The sequence below is a fragment of the Hemitrygon akajei genome, chromosome 17 (assembly GCF_048418815.1).
Source record: "Hemitrygon akajei chromosome 17, sHemAka1.3, whole genome shotgun sequence".
Classification (NCBI taxonomy): Eukaryota; Metazoa; Chordata; class Chondrichthyes; order Myliobatiformes; family Dasyatidae; genus Hemitrygon; species Hemitrygon akajei.
Window position 1 is genome coordinate 38631847 of NC_133140.1, and position 20309 is coordinate 38652155.

At 41.0% G+C, this 20309-nt stretch overlaps 1 protein-coding gene across 3 annotated transcripts in view; it reads left to right on the forward strand.

Annotated features, from left to right (window-relative positions):
* The first annotated feature begins 1731 nt into the window (after window positions 1-1731).
* esrp2 (epithelial splicing regulatory protein 2) overlaps window positions 1732-20309 on the forward strand; it is a 37792-nt gene continuing 19214 nt past the window's right edge. For 2 of the 3 annotated variants that reach the window (XM_073069942.1, XM_073069944.1), the window contains exons 1-7: window positions 1732-2144; window positions 2335-2463; window positions 8372-8485; window positions 12419-12533; window positions 13262-13360; window positions 13447-13501; window positions 13925-14035. In XM_073069942.1, the coding sequence (XP_072926043.1) occupies window positions 2013-2144; window positions 2335-2463; window positions 8372-8485; window positions 12419-12533; window positions 13262-13360; window positions 13447-13501; window positions 13925-14035 (755 nt within the window). In that variant the 5' untranslated portion in view covers window positions 1732-2012. The remainder of the gene's footprint in view (window positions 2145-2334; window positions 2464-8371; window positions 8486-12418; window positions 12534-13261; window positions 13361-13446; window positions 13502-13924; window positions 14036-20309) is intronic. The other variant, XM_073069943.1, reaches the window with a different exon arrangement.

Here is a 20309-nt window from a genome sequence, read left to right on the forward strand (position 1 = left end):
ACACATCTGGTTATTGTTTAACCGAGTCCACTAGAGGAGGGACCACGTGCCCAAGCCGCATTATGCGGAAGTTAATACTTTTCAGTAATTCCATTCTACAGAAGTAAACTAGACTTCACACAATCGACGCGTACAGCAAGTTACATTACGCAAATACATAGTAGACCGTCATATATTTTTAAAAAATTTTGGAACAGGTCTAAAATGTAGAGATTGAAAATTTTTAAACTGGTCACTATATTTCATTGTTTAAACAAATTTTGTAATGTAACTACCTAAAGAGCAAAGAGCATAATTTTGATGAATCTAGGAAGATTTTCCCTTTTGAAGAATCTAGGAAGATTATAGAGACCACAATTTCCAAACGACTTCGTTAACAATGATAATGTTTGCTAACTGTGTGCTAAACTCCAAGTTAACCTAAATAATATTGCAACAATTCTGGCTTACAAATACATACAAATGAACTTTGATAGATATACGGGAGTAAAAATTAAACTCCAAATAAGTGAGAACCAGATTGACTAGCTTCCAAATGGCTGCTTTTATGTGTTAAAGTTCAAGTTGGACTTCTAGATACAATGCAATGCCTTTTTGATTTTGGAGCCTGGTGGAAAAAATTTTTAAAACCGTATCAACAGAGCAACATTAATTATTAATGAGCATGTGATCCACTTTATTATTGGCTCAATCGGTAAACCATGTCAGATTAATGTCAAGGAAGCTGCTTCCTTTGGACACTGCACGGTGTTGAAGTCTTTTCATCTTAAATATCCATTAAATGAGACACGCATTGATTAGTTAAAATTTCATACATAAAAACATAAAAAAATGTTTTTTATAAAAATGCTTCGGAATTAGTGCAACAAATCACTCCTCGAATTAAGAAATAAGGATATTTTATGGTATACAAGTAAATTGCAAAACTTCATTGTTTTTCAATGGTGAATAAACATTTCCAGTTGCGCAGGCGTGGACCACGCGAGTAGCATGCCCAGCCTTAAACAAATATTGGACTGCACTGATCATTGGACCCACCAAAACCAATGAAGTGAATGGCCAGTTAATCGGTTTCCCGTGGTGTTAGCTGTTAGGAAATGTTAATACGGGCACGAGAAGACCTTCCTATACTCCCCCCCTCCCCCCAGTATTTCTTGGCAGCTGACTACACCGCATATTCTGGAAAAAGTAAAAGCGCCAGTTTAAGGTACTGCAGGAGGGAATGGTATCTCCTCCCCTTGATCTTCAGAGGCCACAAACTTAACCCAGAGCGATATAACTAACTTAAACTTTGCCAGTAACTCGTAGTATTTGAAATAATAAAGGTGAAAATTTGCAATAAAGCTTCGCCAGTTTGTCAACAGCGAAGTAATTTTGAAAGAGGATAAGCGCTCGAGCTGGGGTTGAAGGGACTTTTGTTAACATCAAAGTATTTCCATCTTCGCAATAATTGATAATTTAAGCAACCATTTATCACGTAGAATAACATTCAATGGGCTATTTCAACTAAGTGTCAAAACGTGACCCATTGTTTCAAACCAAAACAATAGTTGCCCTACATGGACACGACCAAGGTAAAAAAAAAGACAAGGGTGACGCGTTGGGATTCTTTCGCGAGCAATAGGTGAAGCACCAGTTGGGTTGTTCCATTTTGTACAATGCCACGTCCCTGTTTTCTTGTTTGCAAGGAACCAATGGAATCTCCCAGGCGATTGCTCTCTGCTTGTCACATGGTCTGATCTGTAGGCAGGTAAATCAGGAAAGAGAGCAGCCATCGTTTTCCCATGTCAGAGTGAAAGAGACAAGCTTTTGTCAGTTTCGCCTCGAGAACGATCAACTCCTCAAACACCTTGGGATCAGGTAGAACTAGAGGAGCTACTTTCTTTTTTTTTAATGAAAAGAGGACTTTCTTATCTTCCCTTCCCTTTTCTTTCGGTAGAGGTGATCACTCGAAAGGTGAACACTTTTTTGTTGTTTTTGTGTGTTTGATCCTTTGCTTGTAGTTCTCCGTCATGACGGCTTCGCACGATTCTCTGGTGGTTTTGTATGGGGCAACAGCTGGTGCAAGTGGGGCTAAACTAGGTTCGGATGAAAGGGAACTAGTTCTCTTGGTGTGGCAAGTTGTGGATCTACACAACAAGAAGGTACGCAATCGATCTGGATTTTTTTGTGCGTGTCTCTTTCTGTCTTTTTTTTTATTTGTACACAAATCTATTTTCACCGGTGAATAAATACTACTTTTTGTAGTGTTGCTTTGTGAGCAACTTGTTTTACGCAAATTTGCAACCCTTCCTTCCTCCCCACCCCCCCACCCCAAACCCCCACGGTGAACAGGTGGGAGAAGTACACAGAATCCTGGTTAAAGCCGACAACCCCGAGTTAAGCGACCGGTGTAAAGAGGAGTTGGGTGCCTGCGCGGAGGAAATCGTCAAGGCGGAGCCACTCGATCGAGTTATTGTACAGGTGAGTCTCCGGTGTTCTGGCCCGAAAAAAATAAGTTTATTTTTTAAAAATTTAATAAAGCGGATTCCCCCCCCCCCCCCCAAAAAAAAAACGAGTTTCCAGCCAAGACGTGTACAGGGTATGAAGTTTCCAACGCGGCTGGATAAAATGTTGACAAGCAACATGGAATCCTGTTGCAAATCCAGGAAGCAGCGCGGTTCCTGGGAGTGACCCACCTGAATCCTGAAGGAAACTCGCACTTAATTGCCTTCAGCCGAGCCCAGGAGGCGGGCTTCGCGTACACAGATTTTAATCACATTTGCGTGGGCTGGCGTAGAAATGTGAAACAAACTGGGCGACTTGGAACGCTTCAGTGTGCAGTAGCAGGGCTTCAGACCTCGGGAGCCGGAACTGTTTGGAGGGGTGGCAGCAGCCAATGACGTTGCCGTGTCTTCGGAGTGTTACTGACCTTCAGAAACACTCTGACAGTGTGCTAAACCGACTAGGCCGGCGCGGTTCCGTCCACCTGTGCTTGTTTACTATCCCCCGCGGCTGAGCCTTGCGTTATAAACGCTGTTATTTTTCAATAATAGATCCAAACAAGACCAATTAAACCTTGGCCACCTTTGGGGAGTTTATTAACATGAAACAAAATTCAAGCTCCATTGTGGTTGGTGACCTGGGTAAACTGAATTGCTTTTAACAATCAATATCTTTTGGAGCTATGGTGGGTGGGTGGGGGAGGGGGTCGCTCATGATGGGAGACCAGGTGTTTATCCCTCATTTAATCAGTGTAGCCATCCACCTCAGAAGTTTCTAACAAAAATGGCCACTAATGGAAAGTTCCATACTTGCCTGAGTAATCAAAGTCTGAATATTAGAGATTTCTAAAAATAACACCTGTGGAGCCCAAGAGGCTCAACATTGACTATCAGTGATATGATGGGGTAATTAATAGATGATTTCTACAAAATTCTGCTTCTGAGGGTTGAGTTTTCTTTCTCGTGCAAAGTGTTGGCATGTGGAGACCAATCTGTCAGTTTAAAGGTGACGGCGTGATCCTGTGAAATCCTCCTTGATTTAATTGATGATGGCTTTCCCCTCCCCACCTATTTGTTTTGTTTCTACATTGATTGAAGTTTAACTACCTAGAGTGTGATGAAATGAGAGGAAGAGGCTCACGTCAATCAAGTGAGCAGAAATGTAACTCTCTCCATGTCAATGAAACTACTGCAGTGTTGGTCCTTGTATGAATCTCTTTTTCCTGAGATTTAAAGTCTGAGGAAGAGAACACCTTGCAAATAAAGTATGTGCCCTGAAGCTCTTTGTTATCCAAGTGCTGGCACTCAGAGAAAAAGTACTGTCATTCCATCATCCGTTTGGTCCAACAAGTAACAGATTTTAGCCCATGTGATCTAGGCGCCCTGGTCATGCACTGCCCTGGGTCCAGAAGGTCACCTTTCACCTTGAATGCATCTGGACCCATGATGAAATGGCAGAGCAGACTCGATGGGCTGAATAGCCTTAGTTCTGCTCCTATGTCTTATGGAATCCCCATTGGGCTTCTGCTTTGAATCGGTTTAAGTGGTCAATTACTGCCTCGTACTGCATAATATTTCAAGGTCAGATTGTGGCTACTTGTAACAGGCAGGTGAATACTATGCTGGACCCTAAATCTGGACAGAGTGACCTGCAGCTTGTGCTGTTGGAATGGTACAACAGTAAAAATGTTTCCGATGCATGGGAGAATTGGATTTTCTTTTTGTGTAACAACCATTTCGTAAATCACTTCAGTGCTTAATGGGAGTTCAATGAAATAAAAAAAATACTTTTCATCAGATAGTGTTGTAATAGTTAGGTTGTAGAACTTGCCTTGGATGAGAGAACAGGAGCTGAGCTTGGGGTCATGACAGCTGAATGCACCTTTGTTGGAGCAATTTAAAGTGGGAATGCTAGAATTGGCAAATATCTTAGGAAATGTTAGTGTTGGAATTGGAGGGAACGAGGGCATGGGGATGGAGATTTTTGAACAAAACACCTAATATTTTTAAGATGATGCTCAGACTTGATCTGGAGGAGGTTAATGATCACAATTAACTTGGTATCAAAACATTGTTGTTATTTAAATTAGGAATAGAAAAGTTCTGGATAGTGTTAATGGCCTATAGGCATTGCTATTACACACAAATTGCCAGAGAAACTCAACAAATCAGGCAGCATCGACGGAGGAGAATAGACAGTTGATGTTTCAGGTTGAGACCTTTTATCAGGACTGTTGAACAGTTCCGGCTGAAAACCTTGACTGTTTGTCCCCCTCTATAGATGCTGACTGATTTGCTGAATTCATTCAGCATTTTGTGTGTGTTATTTCCAGCAACTGCAGAATCTCTTGTGTTTATGGATAAGGAGAGTCTGGGAGGAACATGGATAAGCATTTTGGCAGCAGCTTAAACTGACTCAGGTGGTCTTACAAAGGGAAGCCATGGAAATATGGCAGGTCCCATGTGCCAGTGGATATATAGACTGGCTGGTTGTGGCTCGAGGCAGTACCAAGGAGAGTAACATTATCAGTAGGTAAGGTATTGAATTTGTAGTGGTTTCCAAAGCCTTTTGCTTAGATTTCATGAACACTTGCAGGAATTTTCAGCTTTTCCAGTATTTGTTGTGAAACCATTTTGACAACTTAAAAGTAATGGCAGGGTTAGTAGAGCCAGCAGCTGTAAATAAACATTTCAAAGTGATATTACGATAGGCTTCATGTAGGTGAGAAATGAGAGGGCCAAGGAAGAATTGCTGTCAGGTGGTGGGGAAAGAGGAACACAAATTACAAAACTTTTTATTACAGTTCTCATCTGACAGCTTATAGCTGTTTAGTAATTGTTTTTATTTAAAATTCCCCCCCCCCCCCCAATGTCAAATGTCTTTTGTTTACTTATTTTAAGTCCTTATTTTAATGAACGTTGCACTTCTGACTTGTAGCTGGAAATTTCAGATATTATAGTAATCTTGACTTAATAATAAAAACTGACTTTTTTTCTCATTTTTGTCATCTTCAAGATAGTGCCAGCTTCAATAAGTCATTTTATTGTGAAAATGTTGCTTCAATTTTCCTTTGTTTCCTGGCTTGTTTCCAACTTGTGCGGCATCCACAGCTTAAACCAGCAATCTTTACCTAGTTGAAGGTGGAAATTTTCTTCCTTCTCAACCTGCCATCGCCTGCTTGTAGCGAATTACAATTAGACATTTATTTTCAACTTGAGTACTATATTTCAAGTTAGTAAATTTAAACAGAAAACCATAAGCATGCTTTTGTTACTCATAAATTCATCGACTGGAATGTACTTTGATCTGTATTTCTCCTGCTAAGTTTAAACTCCTTTAAAATTCTGTTACCTTTACCTAACCTGAAAACTTTGTCTACTCATTTTCCTTGTGATCATTGACCGACCTCCATTCTTAACCATGCACTGTCCCAAGTTATTCCCAGATATGATCGTGGCACAATAAGTGAACCTTTCCAAGATGGCACAGCAAAGTAGCTCCAAAGGGGATCATCAGGTATTCCCTTTTAGGACTATTACACCTGAAATTCAGTCACATCCATGTGTACTTCAGTAAGCTCTCTTTCATGTCATATGTTAGTGATACTAAACCTGATCCTGATTCTTAGCCTCGTGCTTAAGGCACAGAGTGCTCTGCCATGATTCCCTTTCCCTCCTTTAGAGACTCTCCTTAAACATATTATTTTGATAAAACAATTTGGTGATGAGCCCTAATAATTGCTTAATGTAGCTAATGGTCACAACTTTGTTGTAAAGCACTAGGGAACTTTCACTACTACTGATGGGGCATCTGTTAGTCCATGGGATCCTTGGCTTTGCACTGCTTTACAGAGAAACTGATTAAAACTAAACTTCTGATACCATGGAAACTGAATTCAAGACATGTTGAAAAGTATTGTCATATTATCAGGTGTGTGAATCCAAACTGGATAGGGTTATTAATTTGTTTATTGTTGGTGACGTTACTTGGGATACCAAGTCTCTAGGTCCTTTGATTTAGTATTGCTTATTTATTTTTCCAAATTTGATGACTTTTTGTTACAAATGTTCATACAGACAAGTTTTCAATTAAAATTAACCTGGATATTTGGGGTGTTTGGGCTGTGGTGCTTTTAGTTTCTGGGAGATTAGTTGCCTGTCTTTAAAGTGGTCAGACGTGTTACGCTGCCTTGTCCAGGCATTGACACCAAGCTGCCAAACTTGTATTTCCACTTTTTAAACAAAACTTTACATCCAGCTAGCACTTCCTTTTAACTCTTTCCCAACCTGGTCTTCGGCATTGTTTTTTTGTGTGTTTGAAAGTGGAAATGAGCAGCCTGTGGGGTGGAGGGGGACATTTTTAAAAAAAATCTGAATTAAAAATGTTTGGAAATGTCCAATCCAGTGTCTCACTGAGTGTTTGTACTGGGGGGGGGTGGGGGGAGGACTGTCATTATGGTGTTGCCATCAGTGCAAAATACGTTGGTGTGTGCAGACTCTGTGGAGCCATCTGTAATTGGTAGCGGAGGACACTCCATGTTAATTTCTTCATGTAGAGAAAGGGACTACATGTTTTGGCAAATGCTAAAACTGTTTTTACATTGATAAGTCCTGTTTGTAGATTTTAAATGACTTGATCCTCTTTATACCTAGCAGTTCTGATTTGATAACATTATTTTTGATTGTCAGCATTACAGTTTTATGTGCTTTACTACAAAAACTGTGGTGTTTATTTGCCTAAAGAAATCCCTGATTCTTGATGTGTACTTGTGTAGATTTATCAAATGAATGTGTTTGTTCTCACAGCCTAGGCCACCTCATCTCCATGGATGCTGATGTAACTTGTTTTTACACTTGGGTAGATTGAAAGTAAACGAGTCCACCATCAGACATTTTACTCAGTAATATAAACAGTTCATGTTCGATATTTGTAGAGGTGCAAATAGGCCCATGCTCCACTGAGTCTATGCTGACATCAGGCATGCCCATACCATGATGTGTCATGACTGCCCATTACTCCACACCAAACCCTGGTCCTTTCCTCACTCCCCTCAGGCCGCCACCCCACTGACCTCTGATCTCACACTTGACCCCAGCTCTGACCCCTACTGTCTTCTCCATCCCCTCCGACTTCCACCTCTGTGAGCCAAAATGGTCTATACTCAGCAGAGTCTTCGTACTCCTGCACCCCCCTACCTCAGTCAGTTTCATGCCTGCCATGACATCGAGATCTTCTTTTGTCATTCTGGAGCCTACTTCTTTGGAAAGGCTTCCCGACTCACTCCAGTCCACGTGAAGGATCTGAATGCAAAAAGTGAACTGCTCTTTTCCCTCCGTAGACGCTGCCTGACCTGCTAAGACTCCCTAGAGTTCTATTCATTGCACCGATGCTAAGTTAAATTTTTACTTCACCCCTTTTGATTCACGTGAATATAAAGAGTTGTCACTAGCACAAACCTATTTCTGTAAATGTTTTTTTCCCCTGTACGGAATCATAATGCCCTCTTGCAAAACAGCTTGACGGTTATGTAACATATTAAAGCAATACTTGTTTCCACTTGTGCAGTGGCCTTGGGTATATAGCTGTTGAAGATAAACAAGTAAATTTATTAGAAGTGAAATGGAACATGCCAACAGTTATGGGAGTAGGAAAGTTCTCTTGATCTCCTTCCCCACCCATCCATAGTTTGAAAAAGCTGAATATACGTACTGTAATTGGGAATGATCAACATTTAGGATACAGGCATTGTACTTTATGAATGTTAGCCAATAGAACCTTTTTGTGGTTTTGATGTTTTATGCATTGCGATTCCTCCCACATTCCTTGGAGAGGTGTGAACCAATAATTGTAAATGATCTGAATAAATACATGAATCATTTCTTTTCAGTTCAACCAGCTTGTGTCAAACGAATTGAAAGCGCTTGGGAAAAGTTCCTACTGCCTTTGTACCGATGGCCAGCTACTTGTTCGACAGGTCCTGCACCCAGAAGCCTCCAAGAAGGTGAAGCATTTTGACTGCTCTCAGGTTATATGTGATCAATGAGGAGAAACAAAACACTTTGGCCGATTGGTTATTCTGGCCTAAACCCAAGCTCTGCTGCTTAAGTATATTTTATGATCCACTCTCTATTTAGCATCATATCTTACTATCTTGGATTTAAGCTTTTGCAAATTGCATCACTTTTGTTAAAATGGAGTATAGTTTACTGGTGCATGTAACTTTCCCTGTAGCTAATGAGATTGATCATTTGGTATTTATGCAGCATTTCTCCAGCAGTTGGAATCTGATTAAATTTAGTGACTCTTTTTCTTGGGCTTGTACAGTAAATGACTTCCTAAACCACACAATAAAAAATGTTCTGTACATCCTTGTGTGATTGAATTGAAGTAGTGGATGGCATTAACAGTCCTTCCTTTGGGTCTCTAAAACCCATTTGACAACTAACTATGCTTCAAGGTCTCCATGTCTTTGATCTTTAGCTAATTATTCAAAGCACATATTTCTAATTGGTAACCATTCTGCATATGCCTGTCAATTTAATTTTCTCCTGTGTAGACTATTTACATACCTGCCCAGGTTTCCTGACTGTTGTCACCCCACCTTCCAAACCTTTTATTTCTGCGGAGCTCTCACCTTAACTGGTTTTGGTTTCCATGTCCAGGTTTCTAGTGCTGCATTCCCTCCCAAATGTTATTCCACAGTGCAGTCTGATCAATGGGTTACTTGGCACACCACCAGTGTAACTTCATGGTCTGCTTCCCACCTCATCTGAAGTTGTAATTCTGCTTTTTGCTTCATCAAAAGAATATAACAGTAGTGGGAGAAGGCCGTTCAACTCCTCTTGTCTGCTCTGCTATTCAATAAAATTGTATTTGATATTTTACCTCTATTTTTCTGCACAAAGCTTTTATCTCTTGATTTTCCCTTAATATTAAAAAAAACTTGTTGAGCTCTGTACTTAGCAGATCAGCCTCCACAGTCAAGGATTCATCTGGGCTCAAAAGAAATTAGGTCTATTGTACTTTCTTTTCCCCCAGTACCTTTGCTCAATAACGCTCCACTTCTTTTCTTGCTTGAATTATGTATTGGATCAGATTTTTTTCTGATTGAACAAATTAGAGGTGCCTCAAATTATGAGCATACGTACCAGATTTATGAATGTGACTCTGGTGGGCATGTAGACTACAGTCACTATTCCTATTTAATTAAATCTTTGAGGTGTACAAGATGATAGGGGGCAGAAATAGCTAATACCAGGGGCATAATTTTATGGTGATTGGAGGAGAGTATGGGGAGGATGTCACAGATCCAAGTTTTTTTTTAAACAGAGTGATGGGTACGTGGAATGATCTGTCAGGGGTGTTGGTGGAGTCAGGGGCATTTAAGGTAGCAGCCGCACAATGATAGAAAAATGGTGGGCTATGTAGGAGGGAAGGTTTAGATTGACCTTAAGAGTAGGTTAAAAGGTTGGTACAACATTGTGGGCTGATGGGCCTGTATTCTGCTGTGGTGTTCTCTGTTCTTCCTGTGGTATTGGGCTAAGTTATTGTAAAATATTGTTTTAACCTTCAATGGAATATTCCTTTCTGTGAGACTCTTTATCGGGACTGGAAAAAGAAGGGGAAGCTAGAATATAAGGAAGGGGGAGGAGGGCAATTTAGAAGGTGACAGGTGGTGGGGGGTGGATGAAGTAAGAAACTGGGAGGTGATAAGTAGAAAAGCCAAAGGACTGGAGAAGAAGGGACCTGAAAGGAGAGGAAAGTGGATTGTGGGAGAAAGGGAAGGAGTAAGGGCACCAGGAGATGGTGATAGGCAGGTAAGCAGAAGAGGTAGGAGGCCAGAGAGGGGCAATGAAGAAGGGCGGAGGGGGGAAACACCAGAAGCTGGGGAAATGGATGTTCATGCCATCAGGTTGGGGGTTAACTAGATGGAATATGAGGTGTCGCTCCTTCAGTCTGAGACTCCTCATTGTGACAGAAGAGGAGTCCGTTGACTGACATGTCACAACAGAAATGGGGATAGAAATTGAAATGGTTGGACACTGGGAAATTCCACCTTTTGTGCATGGAGCTGACATGCTCGACAAAGTGGTCCTCCAGTCAATGTAGAGAAGGCAGTATCGGGAGCACCAGATGCAGTAGACTACCCCAAGTGATACGCACATGAAGTGTTGTCTCACCTGTGCATATTTCATTAGAAGTTTAAACTTTACAGTAAGAGTGTGACTGCACAGTGTTATCTCCTAAGTTGCCAAAACCATCCGTTCTAACTAGCTTACCCAATTGGCACTTTTTACTCTAACAATCTTTTGAAAATTTGTTTATTTTCCCACTTTTCATTTTAAAATGAGAGCGTTGCTGAAACCCTTCAATTTTGTAAGTAACTTGGATGAGAAAGTGGAAGGGTGGGTTAGTAGTTTTGCAGATGACACAAAGATTGGGATGATGTGGGTAGTTCAGATGGGTTGTCGTAGCTTACAATGGGACAGGGATAGGATGCAGGGTTGAGCCGAAACGTGGTAGATGGAGTTCAATATGGAAAAGTGAGAGGTGGTACACTTTTGAAGGTTGATTGGAGGCAGAGTACAAGGTTACTGGCAGGATTCTTAGCAGATGGAGAAACAGAGGGATCTTGGGAATCATGTCCATAGATACCTCAAAGCTGCCAGGCAAGTTGATATGGTTATTAAAAAGGATATGGCATGTTGTCCTGGGTTTGGTAAAAAGGATTATGTTCAAGAACAGTGAGTAATGTTACAGCTCTATAAAACTCTGGTTAGACCAGACTTGGACAATTGTGATCAGCTCTGGTCACCTTATTACCATAGAACACTACAGCACAGTACAGGCCCTTCAGCCCTCCATGTTGTGCTGACCCATATAATCCTTAAAAAAAAGTACTAAACCCACACTACCCCATAACCTATTTTTCTTTCATCCATGTGCCTGTCCAAGAGACTCTTAAATACCCCTAATGTTTTAGCCTCCACCACCATCCCTGGCAAGTCATTCCAGGCACTCACAACCCTCTGTGTGGAAAAAAAACTTACCCCTGATGTCTCCCCTAAACTTCCCTCCCTTAATTTTGTATAAGGATGTGAAAGTTTTGAAAGGCAGACAAGATTTATTAAGATGCCATCTGAATTGGAGGACATTTCTTTATGGAGATGGGTTGAGCGAGTTAGGGCTTTTCTCCTTGGACTGAAGGAGGATTAGAAGTGGCGTTAGATGTGTATAAGGTGATAAGAGGCATAGATAGGGTGGACAGCCGATGCCTTTGGTGGAAAGTATGTGGGAGAATGTTGGTTGTAGGTTTTTTTTACACCATGGTGGATTTGTGGAATACATTGCTGGGGTGGTGGTAGAGACAGATACTTTCGGGACATTTCAGATACTTTTAGATGAGTGGAAAGTGGAGGGGCTGTATGGGTGGGAAGGGTTACATTGATCATGGAGTAGGTTAGAAGCTTGGCATAACATTGTGAGCTGAAGGGTCAATGCTGTACTGTTCGTATTTATTGGTCATTGCTTGGGAATCATTTCAGAGTATTTTGCTATTGAATGGGGAAGTTCTCTGGAAGTTTGGATTGTCTTTGCATCCTGGCAAACTGTCAATTAAGGCAATAATTAAAGATTTCCAGATAATTCCATTGGTGATTCTGCTATGACCTACTCCATCTTGTTCCTGTGTGGTTGTTATTCTAGACTAGTTATTATCAGAATCAGGCTCATCATCACCATTATATGATGTGAAGTACTGATCTGGTAATAAATCTGTGGATCTGCTTCAAGAAATTGTTCCTTTGCTAGAAATCGAATACACCCAATAAAATGAGTTTTTAAAAGTTTTGTTTTGTGTTATGTGGAAGAACTTTGTTATGTGGTATGGAGGAAAACATCTCGAGTTAATTTGATTCTGATTTCTTATTTACAGAACTTGGTGCTGTCGGAATGTTTCTATTCATTTTATGACCTGCAGAAGGAGTTTGAGAAATGCTGCCCAGATGCAGCCTCTACAAAAGAAACATCCATCAGTTCCATGGCAGAATGTATCCTTCCCTTTGGTTAAACATTGGTCTTGTGTCTAGACTTTTGCAAGCTGTGATTTTTTCAGTAGATTATATATGGTGATCCCAGAATTGGAAACAGCTGCAAGTTTGAGATGGGGTTCTTTATTACTTCTAATGTTTGGTCATTAACCACTAATACAAATAAAGTGGAAGATTTCACCTTTGTGTAATCCAAATAGAAAAGAATACAAAGTGATACATTGATTAGTTTGTGATCAAAATTGGAGCAGAGCTCCACCATTTACAAAACCTTCTTTCCCCCTTTACAGTTAATTTAAAGATATCAGTACATTTTTTTTTGCTCTTTACATATATAGTGAAACTTTTGAACTCATTGAAGGCTATGTCAATGAAAATAAAATCATTATTACAATCTCTGATTGTGCAAGGGACAGAAACGGGGCATGAACTTTTGGTAGACATGAAATTCTACAGATGCAGGAAGTCTTGAGTAATACACCAAAAATGCTGGAAGAACCCAGCAAGTCAGGCAGCATATATGGAGGGCAATAAATTGTGAAAGACATTAGAGGGCAAAGGGTTTTGAAATCAACTTTATTTGCCCATATCTCCCTCTCTTGTTCTTTTGTCTTGTAACTTTTATTTTTATTGCCCATCCTGTCCCTGAGTTGCAGGTAATAAATGATTGCATTTAAGGTTGCAGTTCTTGCTGATTACCAATCCATCTTCCTTAATGAGATGCACAGACTTGGAGTTGAGCACAGACAATGCAGTCAGTGAGTTTGGTGTATTTGACGTGACCACCATGGGTTCAATTATTTTGCAATTAATTAGTGAGCCATACAGTAAGTGTTATAACATTCCCAATTCAGCATTCTTAATCTCTCGCAAAGACTGGGTGACATGTGATAGCTTTGTTTTACTTTTGCAGATTATCAGTTCAAGAATTTTGAAACGGTCAACTACAAGTTTGAAACTGGTCCCTGGTAAGTAATTGTGCATTTCCTGACTTGTGGTGTTGTATCTCTGGGGGGGGGGGGGGGACTGCAGTGAAGAAATGCTTAACAAAAACTGACGCTTGATATTTGTGCTCAAGTGTGACAAAGTTAGAAAGGTGCAATGGGGCTAAAGATCTAGATCTGGAAACACAAATCTGATTCAGGGAGCCATTGGTTCAGTGTCTCGCCATAAATGGGCTGCTCAATTCTGAATCTTGAGCTGCGCAGAACTGAAGGGCAACTGAGTGGTTCCTTTGACAATCCTGAGGTATGAAGTTGGAGGGGGTGGGGGAAGATCTGTAACTGGTTTGAGTGGAGGCAGTAATTATCAAGGATTGTTTTGAATTGTATAACTGCCATTTCTGAGGTAACACTGATGTGTGGAACTTGCTGGAAAATGCTCTCTTGCAGCAGCAAAGCGGAAGGAGTAGATGGTGAAACAGTAATTCGAGCCAGAGGTTTGCCATGGCAGTCGTCCGACCAAGACATAGCACGATTTTTCAAAGGACTAAACATAGCAAAGTAAGTGTGCTTTGGGAAAAGGGTCCAAATCTCAGACTGTTGCATTCACTTTAATTTACAACCGTACGTGATTTGACTTGTCAAAACAGTTAACAAAGAAAGTTGTCAAAAAAGTTAACTCCATTTGTCCAATTTAAAATTAGCTACCTGGGTAGGTAAGATGTACGTAAGAGCTGTATTGAAAATATTGATTCTGTCCAAGATTAGAAGGCTTTCCTCAATGTGCTCACTGGAGTTCCCTCTTCATTCCTATTTTGTAAAGGCTATCCATATCATGACCTTCATCAAGTGTTTGGTAATCCTTAATGTTTCCCTTGCTGGCATGGCATCTTGTTTTCCTTAATCCTATGAAGCAACTCTGGGCACTGTTCACAGTGAAGACACTCCTACAGATGCCTGGTGCTGTTGCAATAAATTGTAGTGGACAACAAACTTTTCTCAAAATTGCTGCTTCCTTGGAATTTTTTTGTTTATGATAGACCACTTGAAGCTGAGCATTATATTTGAAATTCTATTTCAGACTACTTGTATCACGTAGGGATTTGGAGAAACAAGAAATCAACTTTTATTGAATATAATGTATTGAATTGTTTAACGGTGCTGTTGCTTTGCAATTCTGTCATTTCAATTCATAATTCAAGTCAGAATAACTTAAGCCAACATTTAGGAAGGCATTGTTGTTGGTCCAACAATCAGATCATCAATGACAGGCAATTCAAAGAACTTCTAGTGGGACTGTTGAAATTTGCATGGAAGACATTCAATCTTGTTGATTTTCGTTTGTACTCAGTGTCTGAGGCTTCTCGCTTAAGTAGAAACATAGAAAACCTACAGCACTACAGAGGCCCTTCGGCCCACAAAGCTGTGCCAAACATGTCCTTAACTTAGAACTACCTAGGCTTACCCATAGCCCCCTATTTTTCTAAGCTCCATGTACCTATCCAGGAGTCTCTTAAAGGATCCTATTGCTTCCGCCTCCACCACCGCCGCTGACGGCCCATTCCATGCATTCACCACTGTCTGCATAAAAAACCAACAACGACGACAAACAAACTTACCCCTGGCATTTCCTCTGTACCTACTCCCCAGCACCTTAAACCTGTGTCCTCTTGTGGCAACCATTTCAGCCTTGGGAAAAAGCCTCTGACTATACACACGATCAATGCCTCTCATCATCTTGTACGCCTCTATCAGGTCACCTCTCATCCTCCATTGCTCCAAGGAAAAAAGGCCAAGTTCACTCAACCTATTCTCATAAGACATGCTCCCCAATCCAGTCAATATCCTTGTAAATCTCCTTTGCACCCTTTCTATGGTTTCCACATCCTTCCTGTAGTGAGGCAACCAAAACTGAGCACAGTACTCCAAGTGGGGTCTGACCAGGGTCCTATATAGCTGCAACATTACCTCTCAGCTCTTAAACTCAACCCCACGGTTGATGAAGGCCAATGCGCCGTATGCCTTCTTAGCTACAGAGCCTGTGTAGCAGCTTTGAGTATCCTGTAGACTTGGATCCCAAGATCCCTCTGATTCTCCACACTGCCAAGAGTATTACCATTAATACTATATTCTTCCATCATATTTGACCTACCAAAATGAACCACCTCATAGTTCTCTTGGTTGAATTCCATCTGCCACTTCTCAGCCCAGTTTTGCATCCTGTCAATGTCTCGCTGTAACCTCTGACAACCCTCCACACTATCCACAACACCCCCAACCTTTGTGTCATCAGCAAATTTACTAACCCATCCCTCCACTTTCTCATCCAGGTCATACTGGTCACCAACCTCCATGCAGAATATGACCCATCTACAACCTCTTGCCTTCTATGGGCAAGCCAGTTCTGGAACCACAAAGCAATGTCCCCTTGGATCCCATGCCTCCTTACTTTCTCAATAAGCCTTGCATAGGGTACCTTATCAAATGTCTTGCTGAAATCCATATACACTACATCTATGGCTCTACCTTCATCAATGTGTTTAGTCACATCCAACGATAATTAACATTGATGGATTCCAGTTGCCCTGATACCATTTCTCTAGGACTGCAATGCTCTTCACTGACAGCGCCAAGATTTGTAGGGAAGAAGTCTAAATGGAAATGCAGAAAACAAATCTTTAGTGACAGGTTATACTTCATGGTTTTGTATGCTTGAAGCACATTGTCAACCAACTGCACATAGTTTGGTGCCCTGTAGTTGCCGAAGAAAATTTCAACAATACCTTTGTCTTCCTTGCAAATTTCTCCAGTCGTATTAGAAGTTCTTTGAATTGCCTGTCATTGATGTCTTTGATTGGTGGACCAACAAAAACACCTTCCTTAATCTTGGCATAAGTTATTCTGACTTGAATTATGAATTGAAATAACAAATTTAGCCAATTTTTTAATGGTGTGTGATAGGGAAATTTCATGTTGATTTTCATGATCAGTCACCCAAAATCCATGAAATGCACCCAAAAGTATTCAGGGAGCAAAATCTTGGTCATCCAATGTTATGTTCCATTTTATGAAGAACAGGTAATGGTCAGGACTTTAGTCAACTCCTTGAACATCCTGATATCTCAGCTGGTTGGAGATGGTCAGGTTAGAGAGGGATATTTTAGTGGGCCATCAGAAGTCAAAATCAGCTCAGATTATGGGCTGGGCCTGTCCAGGATAATTTCATTCTCACCTGTGTTTGGAAATAATGTTCCTTTCTCAGCCTATCAGAAATTCCTAGAAGCAAAATTTAAAAGGATACGGGATACAAAACTGATCAGATGATGTGAATGGTTGCAGGCCGTGTTGGTCCCCAGTGCAAATGACTTCAATGTTTTTTTTGATGCAAGAGATCTGAACCGGAGTAGTGGGCATAATTTCAAAGTCTGCTTTGGAGAGGACTTGGAAAAGCATAAATCAGGCGTTGGTATGCTATTAAGCAATGCAGGGCAGAGTAAAGTGTTCTGTGTAAAATACTACGGTTAGGAAGAATGAGGACAGGCAATATTAACCAGTTAGAAGGGATGTTGGAACAAATCAACGTGGGTGCACCTAGACATCTTAATTTCACTATTATTTCAATTGATATTTTACAATATCAAGGCGGAAGCATAAAGCGTTTGATTTAAAACTTCTCAAGCTTCAAATAGTATCTACTTCACCACACATATGAAGGACATCCAAACCTTTAGGGTGTAGAATAAACTTATTTCACTTGGTACCACTTGCTTGAGCGCTCTGAGATCAGTTGTTTTGCTTTGGAGCAAAGCTTAACAGGAGGAAGCTTTCAACAATAATTGATAAAGAAGAAATGGTCAGTCGACAGATGTACATAATAATCTGTTTAATGACCTGAGCCATCAATAAAGCAAGATAATAGTGAATTGTTGAGATTTGCAAAATACAAAAAAAAAGCAGTGGGAGCACAATCAAGGATCAATGCCAAAAAGGATAAATACCGTAGATGTCGGATTATAAGCCGCTACTTTTTTCCCATGCTTTGAACAGCATTGAACACAGCGGCTTATAATAAGGTGCGGCTAATAGATGGTTTTTTCCCATGCCGCCAAAACATTTTGCCTCGTAACAGTAGACCAATAAAATTGATGAGTAGTTCACAGAGGTCCAATGAAATTGTACGATAAATCAAGCGCACTTCACAAATTATTGTAAATCAGCCATTTGTACTCACCCTCATCAACATGGAAAACACTCGAAGAAAAGCATATGATGCAGCTTTTAAGTTAAAGGCAATCAATCTGGCGGTTGAAGAAGGAAATCGAGCTGCTGCGCGTAATCTTGGCATACATGAATCGATGGTGAGACGGTGGAGACGCCAGCGCGAAGAACTGAATCAATGCAAAAAGACGACAAAAGCTTTCAGAGGTAATCACAGCAGATGGCCCGAACTTGAAAACTTTCTTGAAGACTGGGTTAACACACAGAGAGCAGGCGGCCGCGGTGTTTCCACCGTGCAGATCAGACTGAAGGCTAAAGCAATCGCCACCAAAATGAAAATCGAAGATTTTAGAGGTGGGCCATCGTGGTGTTTTAGATTTATGAGACGAAAAGGCCTGTCCATCAGGGTACGCACGACTCTCTGTCAGCAGCTCCCTCCCGACCATGAGGAAAAACTTGCTAACTTCCGCACATTCACTCAAACAAAGATAGCGGAGAATTCCATCGGGCCAGATGAAATCATAAATATGGATGAAGTACCTTTGACGTTTGACCTGCCTCTCACTCGGACTGTTAATAAAAAAGGTGACTCGTCCATCATACTGAAAACAAGTGGCCATGAGAGAACGCATTTTACTTGTGTTCTGAGCTGCACAGCATCCGGACTAAAGCTTCCACCGATGGTGATTTTTAAGCGGCTGACAATGCCAAAGGAAAAATTCCCAAAAGAAATCATGGTGAAAGTCAATAAGAAAGGTTGGATGATGGAGAGTCTAATGAAGGATTGGCTCAGAGAGTGCTACGCCAAGCGACCGGGGGGATTTTTTCACATAAAAAAAGCGTTGCTCGTTATGGACAGCATGAGGGCTCATATAACAGATTCAGTGAAAGCTGCCATCAAGAGTACAAACTCAATTCCAGCTGTGATTCCTGGGGGTACCACGAAGTATTTGCAGCCACTGGACATCAGCGTGAACCGGGCATTTAAAGTGGCACTACGCATTGAGTGGGAGACTTGGATGACGAGCGGCGAGAAATCCTTTACCAAAACAGGCCACATGCGAAGAGCATCTTTAACTCAAGTCTGCCAGTGGATCCTAAATGCTTGGAGCCATGTCACAACATCCACCATCACCAACGGGTTTCGAAAGGCTGGACTGCTGCGTGATGAAGAGGATCGCGTGCGCTCAAGTGAGAGCGACAACGAAGAGATTGAAGTGAGTGATGAGATCCTGAGGTTGTTCAATTCGGACACTGAAGAAGAGGACTTTGATGGTTTTAGTGCGCAGGAGGAAGATGAAGAAGGCGATCAATAACTTTTCCTGGTAGGCTGCAGAATATATATATTTTTTAACCAGTCGTTAGGAGATGTTGGAATGTTGTTCATGCACTGTTCAGTAAAAAAGTATACCCAACGTAATTTGTGTGTTACCGATAGGTATGTATTTTAAAAGTAGCCGTGTTACAGGCACGGTTCGAAAAAAAGCATTTGCAATATGTATTTGTTTATGTTACCATACGGATTTAATTAAAAGTTTAAAAAATCCTCACGTGTGTTAGGATTTAATTTGGGACTGCCGCTTCAGGTCAGGAATGGCTCACGTGATATTAGACAGCAGTACAAGGGAGGGAGGGAGCGAAACTGAGGATTCCGCTGCACCGAAACTGCTAGCGATTCAGTAAACAAAAAAACAGTAAAACTCGTGTGTGAATGGTATCGGGCCAATAAGGACACAAGTGTCCGATGTTACCAAATACCGGTAGGTATAACAAAGTTTAGCCTTACCAAATATGTGTAGCGAGGGTTTGGTTTGGGGGAAAAAGGAGTATAAATAAGAGCAGAATGTAAGGGGAAGGCAAAACGCGTTCTGCAATAAAGCCACGCTGCACTGTAATCCGGTGTTGGTTGTCTCTCTTCCAAAACGAACACAGGGCAGAATTTGAAGCCCAACACGTGTAATATCTTTCTGTGTAAATATCTCATATTACAACGTGGGACACCTGCGGCCGAAAATCCAGTGCGCCGAAAATCCGGTCCGCCGGAAATCCGGTGCGGCCTAAAATCCGGTGCGGCCTGTACAATTAAAAAATTGATTTTATTTCTAAAATTAGAGCCAGCGGCTTTTAATCAGGTGCGCTCTGTAGTCCGGAATCTACGGTACATAAAAGTGAAAAGAAAAGGGGTTGGGGACTAATTCTACGGCCTCTCCATCAGGATTCTACGAACTTTATAACACATAGAATGCTGGAGGAACTCAGCAGGTCAGGCTGCGCCCAGGGAGAGGAATAAAGAGCCAGCATTTTGGGCCAATACCATTCATCAGGACTTTGTTCTGTGATTTTTGTGCTTGAATATTCCTTAAATGTTCCAAGTAGCTTTGATGGAATTGATAACAGGGTCTTGTGCATTATTAAATAACATTATCCATTTATGCTTTGAGCACTAATCATAAGTTTCTTTTGCCATTAATCAGTAATTCATAACAATGCACTTTTACCACTTTAAATTTTCTTTAAAAAAATTGAAGCGTTTGTATTTGATGCTTTTTCCTTGCTTTCACATTTAAAGCTTTGTGAAGCTCTGGGTCGCCAAATTCGTGGTTAGTCGAATCTCTCA